The 19242-nt window shown below is 28.4% G+C and overlaps 5 protein-coding genes across 5 annotated transcripts, besides 2 other annotated features; 2 read left to right on the plus strand and 3 right to left on the minus strand.

Moving 5' to 3' along the window:
* Positions 1-22: part of a sequence feature (contain untaranslatable codon;~hypothetical protein;~nonsense mutation produce stop codon) that runs on past the window's edge.
* Positions 23-1131: 1109 nt separating this feature from the next.
* On the plus strand, positions 1132-3516 carry PGO_080800 (hypothetical protein, conserved; the record flags this gene model as incomplete). Its single annotated transcript, XM_028687303.1, has 1 exon — positions 1132-3516. One exon carries the CDS (start codon positions 1132-1134, stop codon positions 3514-3516), a length of 2385 nt encoding a protein of 794 aa, XP_028543104.1.
* A 600-nt stretch (positions 3517-4116) lies between these two features.
* Positions 4117-5898, minus strand: PGO_080810 (hypothetical protein, conserved; the record flags this gene model as incomplete). The annotated part of the gene is made up of 1 exon (XM_028687304.1): positions 4117-5898. One exon carries the CDS (start codon positions 5896-5898, stop codon positions 4117-4119), a length of 1782 nt encoding a protein of 593 aa, XP_028543105.1.
* A 2199-nt stretch (positions 5899-8097) lies between these two features.
* Positions 8098-9243: a sequence feature (contain untaranslatable codon;~zinc finger protein).
* Positions 9244-9871: 628 nt separating this feature from the next.
* On the minus strand, positions 9872-11856 carry PGO_080830 (hypothetical protein, conserved; the record flags this gene model as incomplete). Its single annotated transcript, XM_028687305.1, has 4 exons — positions 9872-10011; positions 10418-11117; positions 11330-11434; positions 11743-11856. 4 exons carry the CDS (start codon positions 11854-11856, stop codon positions 9872-9874), a joined length of 1059 nt encoding a protein of 352 aa, XP_028543106.1.
* A 2480-nt stretch (positions 11857-14336) lies between these two features.
* PGO_080840 (protein phosphatase 2C) lies at positions 14337-15506 on the plus strand (the record flags this gene model as incomplete). The annotated part of the gene is made up of 1 exon (XM_028687306.1): positions 14337-15506. The coding sequence occupies one exon, from the start codon at positions 14337-14339 to the stop codon at positions 15504-15506; it is 1170 nt and encodes a 389-aa protein (XP_028543107.1).
* A 1493-nt stretch (positions 15507-16999) lies between these two features.
* Positions 17000-18532, minus strand: PGO_080850 (tubulin--tyrosine ligase; the record flags this gene model as incomplete). The annotated part of the gene is made up of 1 exon (XM_028687307.1): positions 17000-18532. The coding sequence occupies one exon, from the start codon at positions 18530-18532 to the stop codon at positions 17000-17002; it is 1533 nt and encodes a 510-aa protein (XP_028543108.1).
* Positions 18533-19242: the final 710 nt, after the last annotated feature.

Raw genomic sequence — 19242 nt, forward strand, 5'->3', positions numbered from 1 at the left:
AATAATTGTTTGTCAGCCGTAGCACATATCTGCTGTTTCTACGTGAAGTTGATAATTTTAATGTTATGTTATATTTTCTTTATTAGGAAGTATATGTCCCCTTGCATTAAAGCATTAACATATATCTTCTTTACATGTATCTCATCATATTTTTTCATTTTTTGTTAATTCAATCGTTTTTCCCATTTTGACATGCACGGCTTATTTCACCGCTTAAGCATTATTAATGTATTATCTTATTTATGCATATTTAATTTTATTTTCCTTATTTTAATGTTTATAAAATAAAAACATTGCTGTGCATATAGGAGTGGTAAAGCGTGCATATATGTGAAGTTATTTAAATGTTAACCTGCACAATATAAATACCCACAACAAAATATGAATTCTCATTTACAACAAACTTTAGCATAGAACAATGTTTCATTTAAACTACATCACAACCTCTTTTCAATTCACAAAAAGGAAGGAGACTCGATTGGTACGTCCATATCGATTTTATTTTTTTATAATTGTTGCACAACGGTGGATTAATCAGTACTCTTGTCATCCACACAAACATTTTTAAAAAATAAATTAGCAACAATTGTTGTATAAGTTTGTAAGAAGCTAAAAAATATATCCTCTTGTTTTTTGTTTTTTTGCCGTGCATTCCCCCCATGCACAATATTCGACATAACACGCAATTAAAAAAAAAAATGAACAATTTTCTCTGATTTAATAAATAAGCTAGTGTATTAAAATTTATTTACTATTTTGTGCACAAATGACTCCCGAATGAATATCAAAACATAAGGAAAAAAGGTCCATAAAAATATATATATATATATATATATTTGGATAAAAGTAAAATGCACAAAAAAAGGCGTCAACTGAGCATAAAAAAAATATATAAGTAGAAGAAAAATATAAAAGCATTTTTACCAAAAAAGATGACCACCTCTACTAGTAGATATATGCACTTAAATATAAGCTATTGTCATGTACCTACATCCACGCGCATACTTCTATAGACGGCTGATCTTAAAAATCAGCGCATCAGATAATTGAAAAATAAAATGTTTCAAGAATTATAAAAAACCTCACAAAAGTGTAAACTCCCTTTTTCTACGTGTAAAAAAATCTTAGAAAATGCTCGACTCCTTTGAAGTAACTAAATTATGCGATAGCGAACATGTGAGCAGCCATCTAATAACAATCGGATCATTCAACATTTTATGCGAATTGCCACTGAACCCTAAGGAAATACTGAATTTTAAAAAAAGCTCAATTAGATGTAGAAACACAGAAAAAGATAAATCATTAGAAGAAAAATATATAAGAATAACCAACTTAGAGACGAAGGACTTATCAAATATATTGCTATTAAATATAAGCAATGTTCCATTAAAGATTCATATAATTTTAATTTCTTGTAGTGAATGTTTTATGGGGTTACCAATATTTTCCAAATATTTTGACATATCAGAAACGCAAATAGTTTGCACAAAGTTAACTTATACCTTTTCTCTAAGTGCAGTAGAAAATTTACAGACGAAAGAAAATTATTTACCACAGTGGAATGAAGAAGAAAAATGCCAAAAAATATATAATAAAAAGGTGTTTAATAGTGATGAATATTTTGATTTAAAATTAAGTTTTCGAAATTCATTACATTTATTGTCATATAAAGAAAAAATATGTTTCCAGCAAAATGAGGAACTTATATACATCACTCCATACAGTAGTGGGTACTCCTTAGGTAGTTGTAATTTTCTCATTACAACAGATCTTATGAACATATTTATAATCAACAAAAGTTCATATAACATAAAAAGACATCCCTCCCCTTTAGATTTAACTTGTTTGGAAAAGGCAGACTTTGTTCTTTTCACATCTTACCTGCCTACTAATCAAGCATATCTTAAGGAAAGAGAATATAAAAATGACTTATTACCTGAGGATGAAAATTTGTCTAGTACTAAGGGTGTCTCATGTTTGGACGAGAACTTGTTAAACTTTTCCACTGGAGATGGGTTAGTAATTCCTCAGATAAATCTCAATGAAGGCGATAGAAAAAACACGGAAGAAATACCAAAGGAGGATAAATCTCCAGAGGAACGTACCAAAAAAAAAATAAACATGTGCATTGAAAAGAATTACAAGGACAGTTTAAATAAAATATGCTCCATTGTTCTAAGGACAATAAAAAGCAAAGGGTGCGTACTGATACCTGTAGATTTGCATTTTTTGTATTTTCTAGAATTAATCGAATTGATTGGTGTAATTATCAGCAAACATTTAGCCCAAGAAGAACAAGTATTAATCTTTACCATAATAGGTAATATAAATAATGTTATACACCAAGCTAATTTAAGTGCTGAATGGGTAGAAGAATCCAGAAAGAAAAAGTGCAGTAAAATATTGAATCCACAAGGACCATTTTCCATAGAAATTATGATAAAAAACAATCGATTAATTATAGGAAATGATATAAATGATATATCGAAATCGTTTAGATTTCCATGTGTATGTTTTGTTCAAGATTCAACTTTACGATTTTTCGAATCTCCCGTTTTGTTTGAAAAATGGGCAATGGATCAAAATAATTCTATTCTACTAATTGACCCACATTACAACCCCATATCAGTTTTATCTCCTTTTCATATTTATGATAAAAAAATAAATGTATTTTATTGCCCACTTTTTTGGGACTTAAATGAAACATCCATTTGGGATATAATAAATACAAACAATAATAAAAAATGTTTTTATCTACTACCACATCGGTTAGAAAGTGTATTCAGTGCATTTGATCTAAGCTCACAAATAAACATTGTTGATGTAAGTGGAAAAGTTGACAACAGTATTAGCGAAAAAAACAGGGATGTAGAAAATTATAATAAAAATGAAGACCATCCTGCATACAGCAGCAACATAAATAATAAACCACATGGAGATAAAAAAAAATATAACATAATATATATTTATCCACTACAAAAAAAAAATATCGGTTATAACTATTTTCGACACTTGAATAAAGATATGCACTCTGTCTCTTTTAATGTTGATGGTACAAATAATTTAGAAAAAATATTAACAAAGATAGATGATAATTATTATTGTGCAAATGTGAAATGTACATATAATAGTAGCCATTTCGGGGATTTTATAAATGAAAGTCAGATGGAAAAATATAATGATATTGATAATTTCAGTGAACAGAAAAATAAAAAAATGGATAATGCGTATTTACGCGAAAAGGGCGTAAACCTCATGTTTGGGTCTATACAAGAAGAAGAATTCATGAATAATCTATTACAATTTGGATATAATAAAAATGATTTAATAATACAGCATTGCGAAAGAAGAGAATCCGACCTGGAGATTGATAACTATTTATGGTGCATTACCATTAACTCAATTAATTCCAAAATTATATGTTATACAAAATATGACATCGAGGTATTTACCAGCCATCAGACGTTACGACAGCAAGTTAAAGAGATAATCCAGAAAATCACTACTACAATGTGATTTAGTGATTAAAAGGAATGCAGCAAAACTGATGAAGAAAAAGAAAGAGTAGTAACAGAATACGTGTACAAATGGAAATTTGGCTGTTCATATTTATGCGATATCTCTGTTAACATTTTATGAGAAAGGCCCCTTTGAATCCCTCCCCTTCAGATAAATACTCATTTGGGGATCATTCCCTGGTTATATATGTCATTATAAATTTTTGAGGGCCCCGACTGAATTATTGTGTATGCACTCGACATATTTCAAATTCAATGTGTTCCCTGAACATTTGCATGTGCAAATGGAGTGTACTAACAGTGGGTTGATGTACACAAAATTGGAGCAATTTTGTCACTCCTGTATCACAATTTTGTCACAACTTGGTCTCTTCTGTACCACAATTTTGTCACAACTTGGTCTCTTCTGTACCACAATTTTGTCACAACTTGGTCTCTTCTGTATCACAATTTTGTCACAACTTGGTCTCTTCTGTATCACAATTTTGTCACAACTTGGTCTCTTTTGTACCACAATTTTGTCACAACTTGGTCTCTTCTGTAGCACAATTTTGTCACAACATGGCCTCAACCCTGTCATCTCTTCACGACGCATCCCTCAAAATTTTCGCTTCCAATTCCTCTTATTCGCGTGAAAATTTCCCCATATCTGACCCTGTAATCGAACTCGTTTGAGATAACCAGGTGGGTGCTTTTCCATCTTGTCCCGTCGCTGCTTAAAATATAAGTAATACTCATCGGGAATATTTTCAATTTCATTGTGAATTCCCTCTATTTTTAAAAGGGAATTTTCTGTTAAGGAGGCGATATATTTTGTTTTAAAAAAGCCGCTCTTGTCAAAAGATTTGGTAGTTAATATATCGTTATTGTAATATTCACTAAATAAATTCTCTGATTTTATTTTAAGAACATTAGTTTTAGAATCGATTTCTATATTAATATTTGGCAATATATAACCGGCTAATTTTCTTTCATATGGGATATTATCTTCTTCTAGTTTTCCTAATTCCATTATGCTTACGGTCCCTACTTCTTGCACCACATACCGCTGATATATTTTTGCATTCACAAAAATGTCTTTTATTTGTTCAACATATTTGATATTAATTCCTGGCATTATTTCATTTCCATTTAGTATGATAGTTCCTACACTGCTAGCTTTGTTTTGAATAAATTCCCTTTTTGTTTCTGTATTAATATCAGAATTTTTAAAAAATATAAGAAAATCACGAATTAAATAATTGTTACACACTATCATATTTATAGGTTTTTCCGAATGAAATAATTCTTCAAACAAATCTGGACCATCAATAAAATCAAAATCGATATCTGTAAAATCCTTTTTAATGATCAAATTATGAACTTGGAAATTATTATTTTTATTTCTCATATGTGTTTTAAACCATTCCATATAATTATTATAATTTAATATCTTCTTCTTCCTCATTTCAGGGAATATAATAGTTGCATCTGAGTATAGCAAACCAAATAATGCGTCAAAATATTGGATATTATTTGCTGGAATACACATCAAAACAGTGTTATTTTTTTCACTGAATCTCATGAAATCTGCAAACTTTTGGGACTGATTAAAAATGTCTGTTAATAGAAATTTTATACTTTTGTCACATTCGTTTTCTTTCGATAACTGCAAATGGAAAGCAGGAGATATATCATTTGTGGCTGATATCATCATCTTATTTGAATGTTCATTTGTATTATTTACCTTTGCAAAAAAATCGTTTATGCCTCTTCCCGCAGTAATATTGTTGAAATGCTTCTCTTTCATTTCTTTTAAAGCACCCATTTTATCACTCATGAAGTGTTCATATTTCTTCGGGTGGTATAAAAATTTATGACCAAAAGTTTCCCTTCCTTCTTTTAAATCGTCTAAATACTCTTCATGAGATAAAATATCCGGTTTGTCATAACATATTAAAAATGGAATTTGTAAATTGAATGATATTTCTTCAATGTAATGCTTATAAAAAGGATGGCATAAAATTAAATCAATGTTATTTTCTGATATGTAAAAGGAATATTTCTGTTTTATTTGCTTTGACTTTTTTATAGGTGTAGGGATTGAAATGTAATCATAATTGTTCATTAAAACACAAAATTTAAAAACAAGTTGAGAGTAACATGGTGGAAAAAGGCATCCTATTTTTTTCTCCCTACTGCTTTCCCAATCGTTTAGTCTGAAATAATCATTTACATAGTATACCAGTTTTTTGCTCATTAAATAAACTTCACTAAAAAATTCACTTGAAGACACATCATAATTGTTTGTGTAAATATTGAATCTACTGCTCATTAGACTTCTCACTGATCCAAAACGCCTCCGTAGACTTAGCCAATGGGGCGAAATCTTTATAGGCATATTTATTCCCCTTCTTAACCGAAAAAATTGCATTCACAATGGGCCAATCAGAAAAGAGCAAGCAGAAATATGTGTGTAATTACTGCTAGCACAATGGTTCTGTAGATATGTGTAGGTATATCCCCGTAAGTTCCAAGAGTACGTATATATTTGTATGTTTATACATATTTGTTATTTCTTCCTGCTGATTGTCCAATATACCCACCTTTTAAATTTGTTATTTTCAAAGTCAAAGAGTGATCCTGCAAGCTTATATAAAGACTTCGCTCTCTTAAAAAATTATTAGGAAAGTGCATCTCAGATATAATTTAAACAGTAATAACCTATCGATCGAAATTTCGCTCGTTCCTAGTATAATGGTGTTCATTTATATGCGCAAAAATATGCTTTCATAGAGATGAATGTTCATGAAATTTGAGAAAAAATATTAATCATTATTTAAACACCATCCTTTTATCTACTGCATTGGTTATTTCTCCCTTTTTTGAAACATTAAAAGTCATGCCACAACAAATATAGTGCATCTGTATATGATTTTTTTTTTTTAAAAGAACATATAGTTCCATGAGTTATAAGATTTGTGCTAATTATTTACTCTTTTTTTTTATTTTATCATGCTCGCTTTGAATGTCGCTAAAATGTACGTGTCTAAAAATATATGAATAAATGTCAAAAACGGATAACAAAATTCGCATTTGAAAAACTAAAAAGGGGTATAATATTAACAAATGTGTTACTAAAAAAAAAAAAAAAATACACGTTTCAGACTTATTCACACGGGAAGAAATGTCAAACAAGATACTAATACCTGTAAATAGAGATGATATATACGTGTATCCTGAGTTCACACCTTTTTTTACTAGTGAACAATGAGTACAAATATGCATGGAAATGTGTTGTAATCCTATAATGGTACTTCACTGAAGAAGGCTAAGAAATAACTTCCTCAATTATATTTCTTCCTTTTAACACAACCTTCAATAAAAAAGTTTCTAAATGCAAAAGGAATTTTGTAAATTATGCATATGTAGAATATCTTGAATTAAAAATACACTTTGTGTCGGATAAAATCATGATATATGGAAAACAAAAAAAAATAAAAAAATTACAAAAATTCAACACATCCGTATGCTACATTATTTAGTGTAGTACATGTAAATTTATCCGTGTTATATGAGCTCTAAATTGTGTATACAGATATATGTGCACATGTCCTTGACTGTTCAAAAAGAAAAATGCTAAGAGAGCCCTCATAAGAGCAAAACATCTTTTGTTTTTAAAAAAATAAGTAAAATATTTCCCACAAGTGTTGTACTTTCTTATCCCACTGGGTTAGGTATAACTACTATAAAACACACAATGCATTACAAAATAAGATTTGAATTTTTTTTTTATTGGGGAGAATCTCTTCAAAGGCAACATGTTAAAGGTGCTCAGTGAATTCCTTTTTTTTTTTTTTTCTCTTTTTTCAGTTGAAATTAATTTTTAAAAAATACAAATTAATTTGGAGCATTACGGATTTCTTAAGCGATTTTTTTTTTTTTTTCTTTTATGCATTTATGTACATACCTATATGTGCGAAATTCTGAATGAAAATATAGAACTACATCATTCAAAAGGGAACAATTTAAATACGTTTTCCATTTCACCGTGGAGTGAACACGCATAATATGATAGTTTAAATATATATATATATACTTCACACTTTTCAGAACACGATGAATGCTCATGTTAAGAAATTTAAATCCCACGTAATGTGGTAAAAAGTAGAATTATGTACATAATAACTTATCTCCCCTCCCCCCCCCCTGTAATAGTGTTTACTCAACCCAACCACCCCACATTTACCTACTCACCTGACCATGAAACGTTGTACCAATATATATGCATACATTTCATAGATATATATTTTTTACATGTGTACTTCCCCATTCTTTCAATTTTATCATATTAACATATACTGTTAAACTTGCCAACCTGCTTCTATCTCAGCATATATATGCAGATACATGAACCCGTGTTTGTATGCATGCTTGATTCACCAAACACGTGAACTCACACTGAGAAAGAATTCTTAAAAACCGGAAGTTGATTGGAACGCGAAATAGGGAAAAAAAAAAAAACAAAATAAAATACAAACACAAATAAAAACAAACAAAAACAAACAAAAACAAACAAAAACACAATCACAAATAAAACATGGGGAGGAAAAAACGAAAAGTAAATATAGAACTGAAGCCCTTTTGCTACTACTGTGATAGAGAATTTGATGACGAAAAAGTCCTTATCCAGCATCAAAAAGCGAAACACTTTAAATGTTTAGAATGTAATAGAAAATTAGATGTAGCTAGCGGATTAATTATCCATATGATGCAGGTTCATAAAAGTAATTTAAAAACTGTACCCAATGCCCTACCTAAAAGAAATGATCCAGATCTTATTATAAGAGGAATGGATGGAGTTCCATCTGAAATAATTGAAGAAAATTTAAATAAATTAAAACAAAAATTAGGTGATAAAAATGTTAAAAGACAGCAAAGAGTAAACTGGGCACAAGTAACTATGGCTCCTACTATGGAACAATTTCTTCAACAAGCTCAAATGGGAAATTTTTCATTTCCAGGTTTTAATTCACCACTTCAACCAGCAAACAATTTATTATCAAATAATCCAATGGATTCTAAAAAAAATTATATCCCACCCATGCCTTTATATTTACCAAATAGTAACCTAAATATGATGCAATCACCTCCATTAGGTACTCATATGTATCCGTTAATTAATGAACAAATTTCTGCCATACCGAACACTGCCCCTCCAANNCATTTACCATTTAAAATATTTCCAAATAACTCTACATTATCTTTTTCTATAGGATTTCAATCGAATATACCACCAATACCTATGAGCCCTTCACAAAAATATCCTCCAAATATGAATTTCCCAGGATCACCATTTCAACAAAATTTACCACCAAATATGTTCCAGACATCACCTCATTCGATATATATGCCATCACCTGGTCTTTGTCAACCACCAATTCCTCCCATAGCACCACCTGGAACGCCACCCACAATTCCATCTTCAGCACCACCAGGTGTACATCCACCAGCAATTCCTCCACCAGGTTTGAATCCACCCCCGAATCAACCTGAGAAACCAAATGTTGTAGATGAAAAATGCAAAATAGATACACCAATTGAGGGAAGTGCAGATGCTACAAAAGAAGATTCTGAAAAAACAGTCAATGATGTTAATAATAAAAATATCGAAACAATCAATTGTGAGAAAGCTCACAATGCTGATGCAAATGATCAAAACAGCGAAAATAATTCCATAAAATGATGAAGGTATAAAAATGATATAAGGCCAGAACAGTATCCAATAATGCACAGAAAAATAAATATCACCACTTTTGTCCTATCTATATAATTTATTAAGAATAGTTGACTTAAAAATTAAATTATGAGGACAGAGAAATTTTCCCTTTTTTTTGTACATTTTAATAAAAATATTCCACAATATATTTTTGCCTATTATGCAAAATTATGTTAGACTCATTTCTCCATAATTTATATGTAAATATATCCTTTTTTTTAAATTTTTCTTTTTTTTTTTTTTTAACATGAACAAATATGTTAACTAAAACAATTGCAGTTTTAACAAAAAGATAATTGTCATATAAAGTGGTATAAAATTAATTCAAAATAAGGTGACAAAATTTGCAAGTTTTTTCTAAAGAATAAAAAATATAAAAAAAATAAACTGAATATGAAGGCTGATGCATGTATGTACATACATGTGTGATCGTGCTAATCCTTAATACATCTTATCTAAAGTTATAATATTTCCTTCACGAATTTAAAAAACACAAAAAAGTGAACCTATCTTCAGTGAATATTCATAATAATATACAATGTGAAGTGTAATTTTTTGCTGAGAAAAAATTAATCTATCGCCCATTTCTATCTACCTAATCCAGAATAATAACTTTTCTCTTTTTATCCTTCTTAACAGATGTGTTATCTGAAATTGTCAAAGTATTTTTATTTTCTGAATTTTTCAGATTATTGTAACCTCTTTTTATGTTTAATATATGCACACAGTCGCTGCCTGCTGTGGAGCAAAAAAAAAAAATAAATAAAATAAAATATAAATATAAAATAAAATAACTATAAACAGATCATTAAGACATGTAGGATTCTCTCCAAATGGATACATTTATTAAGATCCACTAATTCTAAGAAACATTTTAAACATTCCTCTTATTCGACTGAGAGTAATATTTGTTGTGTTACACAATTCATAGTTTTTTTTTTTTTTTTTAAATTAACAACTCATTCAAAGAACCAATGCTTATATACATATATCTATTTTTGCTATTCCCAAAACGAGAATGCGTTTTATCAACCCCAAGAAGCATGCATGAAACACTTTTTCTCCCTTGACCATAAAACACATACTCATTAGGAATAATCTTCAAGACACTATAATAAGTAAGCATTTCTATTGGTATTACCATTATTGCTAAATAAAGTTTTAGCATTTTCTTTACACCCCTTATCAGATGAATCTTGTTTCATTTTCTGGTTGTTGCCTAATACATTAAAAGATTTTCCACTACCATCTTGCGAATGTGCATGTGTCAAATTTTCATCTTTTATATAATTTATACTTGAATTGAAAAAGGTTTTATTAGTGTTTTTCGACGCATTTATAGATTTTAAATCATTTTTTGTGCTCTGATGTTTTTCTATAATTTCATTTTCCCCACAGTTAGAGGATTCGACTGTCCCATTAATCAAAATTATGTCATCCGATAAGGAACATATTTTATCATCACGTTCTTTTCTATTTTTAAACAAATTTTCACACTGTTCTGTCGTCAAACAACTTTCAAGGGATGTATTTAATATTTCTCCATCTTTGTTTATAAAATTGTTTAGTAATCTCATTTCAGCAGCTTGTGCTGCCATAAATTTAGGGGTACCAGTACAAATGTGGAATTCATTTCCACCTATTCTTTTTCCTTTACTTGGTCCATCTTGTTTTTTATTATAAACATATAATTCATTATATTCTAAAATTAGCCTATCCAATAACTCGTAAAATGCCTTGTCATGTCGACTATGTACTATGTGTGCTAATTCGTGAAGTAGCGTTCCTATTATTTCGTTAAAATGAAATATTTGCCCACCTTTTTTTTCTCGCAGCCGTATCTATAAAAAAGTAGGATCCACAATTAAGACATGGATATGAAAAACGTCCATCTATATATATATACATATGTGAGAAGTATGTGCAAACGCGCATGTGCACATGAATGCATATGCATGTACATGTTTTCTTTCTTCTAATAATGTCTTCTTCTACTCTTCTGCAAAATATGTAAGCCCTCTCATATGTCCAAATCAAATCAGTTAATTCATACCTTAATTTCTGATTTTGTTACAATGTTTAGGCCTAACAATTTTGGGCTCCTGGGTAAAAATTCGGAAAGCAACTCAACCGAAAAACATCTCTTCCTCATTATAGGCTGTAAAATGAGATGCAGATATTAAAAACAAGTAATAAATGTAAAAATTAGTCAAGGCGCATTGCTTCTTTTTTTACCACAATAATGAAGGGATAATCAGCTAAAGAAAGAAACATATTTGGTGATTCATGTTTCTTTCTTTAGCTGATTATCCCTTACATATGGACGCTTCAATTTTTTTATTAGTATATTCTAAATTACATACTCCATTTTGTACATAGATATCTAGTCACTTAAGAATTAAATTTTTCATTTTTACATATATTGTGTTCATTATTTGTTTCCTTCTTGATCAATTAAATACTTACCTGCACTTGATCAGCTGCCCTCTTCAATATTGCTTTTGCCTTCCTATCATTTTCGTTCAAAACTTTAATTTTATGAATTCTGTATTTTACATCGTCTAAGTTTTTAATGTTCATGACTTTAGGAAACTTTGTGAAAGCAAATTTATGTTACTCTTTTTTCTTATTTTTTTTTTATTTAAAAAAAAAAAAAAATGTACCAATTTTGATGTATACTGAAAAGTGCTCATACAAAGTGTTAATTATAATTAAATTTTAAAATAAAGGGGGAAATATTTAATCCATTAGTGCATAAACTCACTGTTTTTTTTTTTTTTGTTGTTTTCTATCTTCATTTTATTCTTTCATTATTGGTGGACATTCAAGATTGGGGAAATTAGTGCTCTCTCACAATGTCCACGTGTTTTTATATTACATTATGTGTATATGCGAGAAAAAAAAAAAAATTGGACAAATCTTGTTATATGCAACTTTCCTCTTAATAATATTCCATTTTTGTCAGTATTATAAATGATTTATAGATTACACCTTATTCAATCTTTTCATTTCAAAAGTTAATCCAAAGGGTGAGAAGGATAAAACGTGAATATCATTTAACGTTTTTATTAACCTATACCAATTTATTAAGTGTATTGTTCACCTCAAACATACGAACATTCAAAATATATGGACATTTTTTTGTAAATAATCTATATGTACATATATATATTTTTTTTTGTTTGTTATTATCTTGGGGGAAAATGAAAAAAAAAAATCCCTTTTATGTAGTTAATTTTTTAAAAAAGATGTTTATTTCGAGAATGTATAGAAAAAAAGAAAAGTGTTTTAAAATTATGTTATGATTCAATAACAGAATACGACATTTCTATGCATTCATAGAAAAATACATTCGATGCGTCTTCTTTCTGATTTAAACATATGGTGAACGAAAGCTGTGTGTGTGTGGGTGGGTGGGTGGCAATTGTAACATTTTTTTGATATGAGAGATAAAATAAGTTGCAAGGTATTATCTCCCCTATTATACTATAAACGAGGGGTGAGAAAAATAAAATGACACTAACCACTAAGAGTTGGACTGGTTACCCCACATGTGCTATTGATAGTGGAATGAACCATATCGGATAACATGCTTTGTAAATAATTTGTAATGATCTCTTGATCTATACCTCTCTCTATATATGCGCTCCTTCGTTTGAAAATGAAAAAAAAAAAAAAAAATAAATATGTGAAATTCGGTAGAAGAAAAAGAAAAAAGTTATACCACATAGGCGAAATCAGTACAATATCATCACGTTTTATGTGTATTCCTTAACCACATTTACAACCACAAAACTTGTACTTATATATACACCACATTAATTTTAATCTACTCAGCACTTGAGAACTTTTCTAAAATAAATAACTTGTTAAATAAAAATTTATCTATTTTTAACATATAAGAAGGAAAAGGCACACAGAAAAAAAAAAAAAAAAAAAAAAAGGCGAAAATGTACAAGAGTAGCTTCGCTCTTGCAATTTGTTTTGTATTTCATAGAATCCCCCGTTTGTAATAAATCACCCAATGACGTGGGAATCTAGATTCTTATTAACTTTTTCATTCTTTACGGTTATGGACGAATAAGTAAAGGAGGAAAAAAAAAAAAAAAAGACCTTTAAAAAGTTACATATATAGCCTTATTTGTGGAAATTTTTTTTAAAAGCTTAAAAAAAATATATTAAGTAAAAATGCTGCAAAGTGTATTTTTTTTCTTAAGCATTTTGTTATTTTATTTTTATTATTGTTCTTATTTATTGTATTTTATTACTATAATTTTAATTTTTTGTAATTTTTTTATTATTATCACTTTTTTTTTTTTTTTATTTGCATTTTATTTTCATGTATACGTATTAAACCTCAAGTAACGCCAACACTTTGCAGTTGCAATTTTTTCAAGCTTTTAAGTTAATCTTCGGTCTAAGATACTTAAGTTAATCTTTCCAACATACACCGATAAAAGTGTATTTCATTGTTTTTACATTTTCCCCTTTTCGTGTTATTTATTTTATTTTTTTTTTTTTTTTTGTGTGCTTCATTTTTCGTAAGTATTTTTTTTTTTTTTTTCTCCTATAATAACCTATGTTTAGTTTACATTTCACCAACATTTGCTTGTTATTTTATTATATATCAACGCACGCAGAAATAAAAATAAACCCATGAAAAAACATAATTATATAAATTACTGTACCCCCTCCTTTGGCCCACTTCTATTTTTATGCATCATAAAATATATTTAATCCCACCTAACATTCCCTTTTTATTTATACCCCTTTTTTTTTTTTTTTTTTTTTTTTTTTTTTCTTGGAAAAATAAAAAGTACAAATACGAAATAGGAAAGAAAATAAAGGAGGAAAATGTGGATAAGTAAATAATATAACATAGAAAGAACAGCAAATCATAATTATAAACGAGCATGTTGTAACAGAACAGTGAAATACGGCATCTCCTTTTTAAAACGTGGATGAGGGGGGAAAAAAAAACGAAAGAAAAAGAAAACACAGGATTTTGAATATAGATGATCGTTATATTATTTCCCCTTGTGATTGTACTTTTAAAGAATATGCTTAGTTCTTATAAAAAAGTACCCGCTAAGTACTATACACATGCTGTAGCTATTAAAAACTTGCAGAATAAGAAAATGAGTTATTTGTTGAAAAAGGAAGATTGCTACTTTTATCGACAGAATTTTAACTTTTTTTCTAAAGAATTCGAGAAAAAATTAAAAAAGAAAAAGAAAACAAAAAATGAATTGGCTATGAAGGATAACATTATGGATAAATTATCTTTCCTACATATCCAAAGCAGCAACAAGAACTCCAATTTCACAAATACAAAATGTGATACACAGCTTACGAATAACATTTCCAAGGAACTTAATTTTATCACAAAGTTACCTTGTACATTTTTAAAAAATAAATTACCTTTCAATTTTTTTAATATGGCAAATAGTGTATATTTGAAATATAAAATTAAAAAAAAAATACTCCTCTCGTTCAACAAAAAAGCCTTTTGCTCAACTGCAAAACATTCCTTTTTAACAAATTATAAAATTATAAAACATCCAGACAAAGTAGAAAGTGAAGATTGTTGTTTGAATGGAAAAGCATTTATGGCCATTGCTGATGGTGTGGGATCGTGGATAAGGCATGGTGTAAATCCAAGAAAATACCCAGAAAAATTTTTACAACTTTTACAAAAAAAAATAGATGAAAATGAAAATATAAAAATAGAAGATGTATTAAACTATGCATATCTAAATAATGATATTCAGGGATCAACCACTGTTTGTCTAATAATTTTTAATAGCAATAGTACCATATCTACAGCAGTCATTGGAGACTCTCAATTTATCCTGATTCGAAATGATACCATTGTTTACCGCTCCAAGCCACAGCAATATGAATTTAATTTCCCTTATCAGTTGGGAAGTAATGAAGTAAGCAAACCAAATGACGCAGACATTGCACATATTGAAGTAAAAAAAAATGATATCATTGTTGCCGGATCAGATGGATTATGGGATAATTTGTATGATAACCAAATATTAAATTTAGTTAAACAAAACAACTTTTCTTCCCTATCAGAAAAAATAGCCAATGAGGCTTTTAATTACTCGAAAATGAAAAGGTGGATATCGCCCTACATAAATAACTACAATAAAGAATTTAAATGCCACAAAACAGGTGGGAAAATGGATGATATTACCGTTTCATGTGCTCTCATATGTTAAACTCTTTGGAAACATGTAAAAATAAACAGAATAATTCAAATATCTACAATGATAAAACAAAGAAGAAACAACAGAAAAAAAAAAAAAAAAAAAAAAAAAAAAAAAAAAAAAAAAAAAAAAAAAAAAAAAAAAAAAAAAAAAAAAAAAAAAAAAAAAAAAAAAGCAATCAAATAGGATTTAATGTAATATGATATAATGTACTTCTCAGAAAATCATACATGCATATTAACCATCCTTATCTGCTACAACTCTGAACTCCAGTGCATTTAAATCATTTAGAGGTTTAGTAGCAAAAAATGGTTTATAACTTGAAAAGGAAATTTGTTTTTAAAATTTCATAAAAGATACATGAGCATATGGAACTAATCAGTTTCCTCATTATCTCATACCAGTTACCCTTGGATAGACACACCTATTTTTATTTATATTTTCATTCCATTTTATGGCATTTTTATACCATTTTTTACGCCATCATTATTTTATTTATTTTTTTTTTTTTTTTCGTTCTTGTTGTTGATGTTCCCCTTAATATACGAATCTAGAGAAATTCATCTTCATCACAGTAGTTGCAGTATTTACGTGGTTGATATAAACACCATGCCAGTTAACAAATTACTATATGCTAGCAATCCCTTTTGAATATGTTTTTCGCATTGTTTTTATGTTTTGTAAAAGTAAAAATACAAATGTTTGTACATTTTAAGATTTTCCTTAATTTATTATTTGGGGAATTTTACATATGTACAACAATTTGTAATATCTTAATTTTTTTTTTTTTTTTTTTTTTTCTTTTTTTGTTGTGTCTCAACTACCTTAGTTAAGAAAACCCTACATTTTACGCATATTTCCTTGTTGTGAATTAGTTTCCATATATAACAAACTTTTTCATTTCAAATGATATTATAAATATTTATATATTTTTTTTTCTTTTTTCTAATCATGTCTTATCTTGAATTAGGTAATCTTTAATTTGATACACACATTATTTTTGCAACGATTAATTCAACGCAGCTAATTATCAGCAGGCTTTTATCTTGCTTGTTGGACTGTTCTTACATATATGCAAAGAAAAAAAAAAAAAAAAAAAAAAAAAAAAAATATTTACACATATAATCAGATCCATATAAACGCGTGAATGTATATACTCATACATACATCTACCCCCCTGCTCCTATAAACAAATAAGTATTTTCCAAAAAATCCGCAACAAATTTACACCTGACCGTCGCGTGCCAAAGGCGAAACGACGTCCATGAAGTTCCCCACGTAGAGAACTTTTAGAATAATTCTTAAAAATGTAAACACTTCAAATTTATGGATTCCTTTTTTTTTTTATTTTTATAGTTATTTGTTCTCAAATGGGGAAAAAAATCTGCGATAAAATGTTATAACGAGATGATACGGAGAAATAACATAGTACAACAATAGTGTGGTATAACTGAGTAATATAAAAGAGGAAGTTGTCGCAACCCCTTAACATTCCTAACTATCTCCTAACAAGAGGTAGAACAGTTGCTCATATTTACATTGGTCCTATCTGAGTAATAGTACTTGTTATATTCCAACATATTTAACAAATATGGATGCCCTTCTAGCACTGAATTGTCAGTTATAGCTAATTTTTCCTTTGATTGATTCTTCTTTTTTGTGTTATCTTCAAATAAATACTCAAAGGAATCTCTTTTCATAGAATAAGGAATTCCAATTGATTTATTCCAAGCATTGGAAACAAATAAAATAAGATTTTCATAATCCATCAATTCTGCTAAGGGATAGATTCTTTTATATCCCCCCAAGTTCCTATTTTCATAATGAAAACGACTTAAAGTTAACTTTTCTTTTAATTCTTTTTTATGTTTTAGCAACATATCATTATATTTTTTTCTAAATTTTTGCAAATTTAAATATTCTTGAATATAAAGATGTCTATATTTCGAATGCATATATAAAATGACTAACGTGTCCCTGATAACTGCATATTTTACCTTCTCATCCACCAACGAACTTGTCGCAAAAGAAGGAGAATGATTCACCTCAAGTAACCAAGGTTTTAATTTATAATCTAGTAAAATATCAAATCCTAATATTTCAAAACACATACTATTAGAATAATCACTAATATGAGCTGAATTGTAATAATGCTTCAATTCAGGTTGTATTGAACAAATTGTTTTAACAATCATATGTTCAATGCGTTTCATTACTGAATCCATGGGCAATCCTTCTTCTTTTAATTTATGTAAAAATGCTTTCCAACTTCTTTTATGTCCTGTGGTTGCATCGTTAGGATCTAGGGAATTTTCAAATTTATCTGACTTTTTGTTAATGGAAAAATTCGTTAAATGCATATTCACCCGTTTTAGATTCTTCGATTTTGGTAATTTGTATTTTTCTATTGAAAATCTTACTAAACCTTCTTCATGTAAAAATATCCTAAGTGGATCACAGCCTGTTACCAAAACATATAATCGGATATCGAACTTCAAACCATTTACCAGTAGCGGTTTGTGAATATACTTTTGAATTACGCAACTTTCATATTTGTTTATATTGTCTAAACTTTTTGTTAAATAAATACCTTTTCCTTGACATGAATTTTTTAACTTAACAATATACGTTTTTGAACCATTTTCCTTTTTAAAATTATTTTTGAAGTCGGATATTTCGTTTGGTAAGACCCATGTGCGAGGGAAAAAGTTATAACTTTGCGGAAAATTCTTTTTCATTTTTTTTAAATTTTTGCATAATTCATCTTTTCTTGTAATACCTTTCATTCCAATAAAATGGTTAATTTTTTGGAATTTCTTCAATTTCCTAAACCTATCATCGGAGATGGATGTGTCTATCCACATAACATCCCAATCATTAGAATCCGGATTAGCTTCAATCCAATCTTCAGAATCCTGAACTACTCTTCTGATAATATCATACCTCGTGTTTGCTAAATGGATTTTATAATAATATTTGCTTTTTGCAAAAATTCCGTCATATTCATTTTCAACATCGTGTGTTAAACATGAATCCATTCTATTATTTGTGTTATTTTGCTATTTCTTTACGTTTCTGTAGTCGCTTATGTGTGTTTGATTTGCTGATTATTGTTTAGGGTTAATTTAGAGGATTAAAAAATGTAATTTTTCTAAATACACCTCTATGTATTATTTATAAAGAAAAAAAAAAAATCCTTAAATTATTATAGCATGTGTATTAAAAGGTGTAACTAATTTTTGTGTCTCTTCCTATGTGAGAGACATATTGGGGTGGTGGTGGAGCAAATAATACATAATTATACGAATTTGTACCAAAAGTATTAACTTCCGCATTAAGTTGTTAATTTCTTTTTCTGGAAATTTTCTACTAGTAAAGTTGTAAAGCAAATTAGGTTTACTCAAAATAGTTACATAAATGCTTATGTACCTTTTTGTGTCAAAAAAGTGCTATGTATTAAACGATAATGAAAAAAAAAAAAAAAAAAAAAAAAAAAAAAAAAAAAAAAAAAAAAAAAAAAAAAAAAAAAAAAAAAAAAAAAAAAAAAAAAAAAAAAAAAAAAAAAAAAAAAAAAAAAAAGATAAAAACTAAAAAATAAAGTATAAAAAATAAAAAATAAAAAAAAATTTACTGAAACAACAAAAGAAAAAAAAAAAAAATAAATATTAAAGAACCTAAAAAGTTAAGGGATTATTAGGAAAGGAGTGTATCATATATATAAGCATGTGTCTACATGCGTGCAGAAAGC

The sequence above is a fragment of the Plasmodium gonderi genome (genome assembly GCF_002157705.1).
Source record: "Plasmodium gonderi DNA, contig: Chr08, whole genome shotgun sequence".
Lineage (NCBI taxonomy): Eukaryota > Apicomplexa > Aconoidasida > Haemosporida > Plasmodiidae > Plasmodium > Plasmodium gonderi.